At 50.7% G+C, this 2,988-nt stretch overlaps 1 protein-coding gene across 1 annotated transcript; it reads left to right on the top strand.

Moving 5' to 3' along the window:
• The first annotated feature begins 1,385 nt into the window (after positions 1 to 1,385).
• Positions 1,386 to 2,771, top strand: LOC119768620 (craniofacial development protein 2-like). Its single transcript, XM_038258809.1, has one exon. The coding sequence runs from the start codon at positions 1,386 to 1,388 to the stop codon at positions 2,769 to 2,771; it is 1,386 nt and encodes a 461-aa protein (XP_038114737.1).
• Positions 2,772 to 2,988: the final 217 nt, after the last annotated feature.

Below are 2,988 nucleotides of genomic sequence, written 5' to 3'. Positions count from 1 at the left end.
TCAATGTTTTCTAGACCGTTTGATATGAATTTTGTTGAATTGAAGGATTTTTTCCAGAATGGTTACTCATGAGTAAGGCTCCCAACTCTTGCTGAGCAAAAATCCGTACACTTTGCCGATATGACACCATGGTATAACAAAAAGTGTCAATGAATGATTTAGATAAATTAAATTTAATATGTTTGAGAATTAAAAATATAAAGCTGTGTCGTTTTAACAGCTAACAAATTTCTCAAAATGCTATCAGAGTGCTTATGACATGCACGTTTAAAAGTATTCATAAAATGAACCTTGATTTGAATCAAATCCTTATGTTCTGAATTTTTTTTGTTAAACCTTATATGTTTATGAAATGTCAAGTTTGCTTTTACGAATAATATCGTTCTTAGTGTTTTCACGAACACTTTTTCCAGAGTTTTTTTTTTTATTAAAAAGGTTCTATAACATATGAAATGTGGTGTGTGCGTGCACGAGAGCACAGCGGTAGTCTCGACAGGTCCCACCAAAAGTTCGATTAACCGACGTAATCCGTGTCAGTGAGCCGCGAAGTTCGTTCAATCCGCGTGTGAACCTGTGCTCGATACGTGAACAGTGAAAAACCGGCGTTTTAATTGCCGCGATCGAGGCAAATTAGGAAATTAATTTCGCCAAAATCTCGGTTTCGCGCGGGCAGCAGAATTAAGACAAAAGAAGCGTGAAGGCATCGTCGTCGTCGTCAACGCTGTTTTCGTGTATTGTGTTGTGCTGTGTGCAGGAACGTGTACTGCAAACACGACAAAGCGAGGCCGGTGTCGTCGTCGTCGTCTGTGATGCGGGAACTGTGTGTGGAAGAGAAAGCGCAAAGAAGTGCACAGTGGGTCCAATCGGAACCGGCGGTGGTAAAAAAAAGTGAAAAAGTTTAGCTAAAAAAAATAAAAAAAAAAATAAATAAATAAATAAAATAACAAAAGAAGTAAGCGGAAGAGTCCACCGTACCACGTACGCGCCAAAGCACCCCCCCCCTTCTCCACCAAGCGTCTGTTCCCCAGGTTAGGGGCGGCCTGGAATTGTGGGTTGTTGATCCCATTCTCGCCACGTGAGCGTCTGTTCCCCACGTTAGGGGCGGCTCACCAAAGCGGTAAGTGTTGCCAACGACCCCCCCCCCTTTCGAGCGTCTGTTCCCCAGGTTGGGGGCGGCCCGAAAACCCGGTGTTCAGCCTCCTCCCCCCCTCATGAGCGTCTGTTCCCCATGTTAGGGGCGGCTCATTGCAGGTTATAGTTGGCTGAACCCCCGAGCGTCTGTTCCCCAGGTTAGGGGCGGCTCGAAACAGCGTCTGTACCCCAGGTTAGGGGCGGCTGAGTGAAAGTCCTTGTGTCGGCGTGGGACTCTAAACAGTACCGGCACGATGGTCCTCCGGCGAGACAGGGGGTTGGTGCAGGCCACACGAACCCGCCGTAAAACACCAGTGCAGGAAGCACACGATGCGAGCCGGACCAATCGGCACGGAACTGGACATCTTACGAGGTCCCACGATTGGAAGCTCGGGACGTGGAATTGCAGGTCTCTCAGATTTGACGGGAGTATCCGCATACTCTCCGACATATTGAGGGTCCGCAAGTTCAGCATCGTAGCGTTGCAGGAGGTTTGCTGGATAGGCGCGGAAGAGGTACGAGAGTACAAAAGATTGGGTTGCAGAATCTACCAGAGCCGCGGCAAGAAAAAGAGGCTCGGGACAGCCTTTATAGTGTTGGGTGAAATGCTCGATCGTGTGATTGGGTGGACCCCGATCACCGACCGAATGTGCGTGTTGAGGGTTAAGGGCCGTTTCTTCAACATCAGCATCATAAACGTGCACAGCCCGCACTCAGGAAGCGAAGATGACGAGAAGGACGCATTTTACGAGCAGCTGAACTGGACGTACAACAGCTGCCCAAAACATGACGTCAAAATCGTCATCGGAGATTTTAACGCTCAGGTTGGCCAGGAGGAGGAATTCAGACCGGTGATAGGAAAGTTCAGCGCCCACGTACGCACGAACGAAAACGGCCTGCGACTGATCGACTTCGCCACCTCCAAAAATATGGCCGTACGAAGTACCTGCTTCCAGCATAACCTCCGAGATAAGTACACCTGGAGATCGCCACAAGGAACGGAATCGCAAATCGACCACGTCGTAATCGACGGTAGACACTTCTCCGACATCATCGACGTCAGGACCTATCGCGGCGCCAACGTCGACTCGGACCACTATCTGGTGATGGTGAAAATGCGCCAACGACTTTCCCTGGCGAAAAGCGTTCGGTACCGCCGCCCTCCGCGGCTGGATCTGGAGCGGCTTAAGTTACCGGAAGTCGCATCCCGGTACGCGCATTCGCTGGAGGCTGCGTTGCCAGGGGAGGGTGAGCTGTTGGAAGCTCCCCTCGAGGACTGCTGGAGGAGCGTCAAGGCAGCCATCACCAACGCAGCGGAAAGCACCATCGGATTTGTGGAACGAGGACGACGGAACGATTGGTTCGACGAGGAGTGTCGAGCGATTTTGGAGGAGAAGAATGCAGCACGGAGGGCAATGCTGCAGTATAATCTCCGTGATTACGAAGAGGCGTATGGACAGAAGCGAAGGCAGCAGCACCAGCTCTTCCGGGAGAAAGTGCGCCACCACGAAGAGTTGGAATTCGAGGACATGGAGCAGCTGCATCGCTCAAACGAGACGCGCAAGTTCTACAAAAACTCAACGGATCCCGCCAAGGCTTCACGCCGCGAGTCGAAATGTGCCGGGATAAAGATGGAGTGATATTGACGGACGAGCGCGAGGTGATCGACAGGTGGAAGCAACACTTCGATGAACACCTGAATGGCACAGAAGCAGAGGCAGGGGTTCAAGACGGCAGAAGAGAGGACTACATCGGTGCAGCAGGAGAAGGTGTGGAGCCAGTTCCCACGCTGAGGGAAGTTAAGGATGCCATCAAGAAGCTGAAGAACAACAAAGCGGCTGGGAAGGATGGTATCGG

The sequence above is a fragment of the Culex quinquefasciatus genome, chromosome 3 (genome assembly GCF_015732765.1).
Source record: "Culex quinquefasciatus strain JHB chromosome 3, VPISU_Cqui_1.0_pri_paternal, whole genome shotgun sequence".
Taxonomy (NCBI): domain Eukaryota; kingdom Metazoa; phylum Arthropoda; class Insecta; order Diptera; family Culicidae; genus Culex; species Culex quinquefasciatus.
This window is presented reverse-complemented; position numbering and strand designations above follow the sequence as displayed.

Excerpts from the sequence above, each read along its gene's own strand:
- LOC119768620 (XM_038258809.1), top strand. The coding sequence starts at position 1,386 with ATGGTCCTCCGGCGAGACAGGGGGTTGGTGCAGGCCACACGAACCCGC.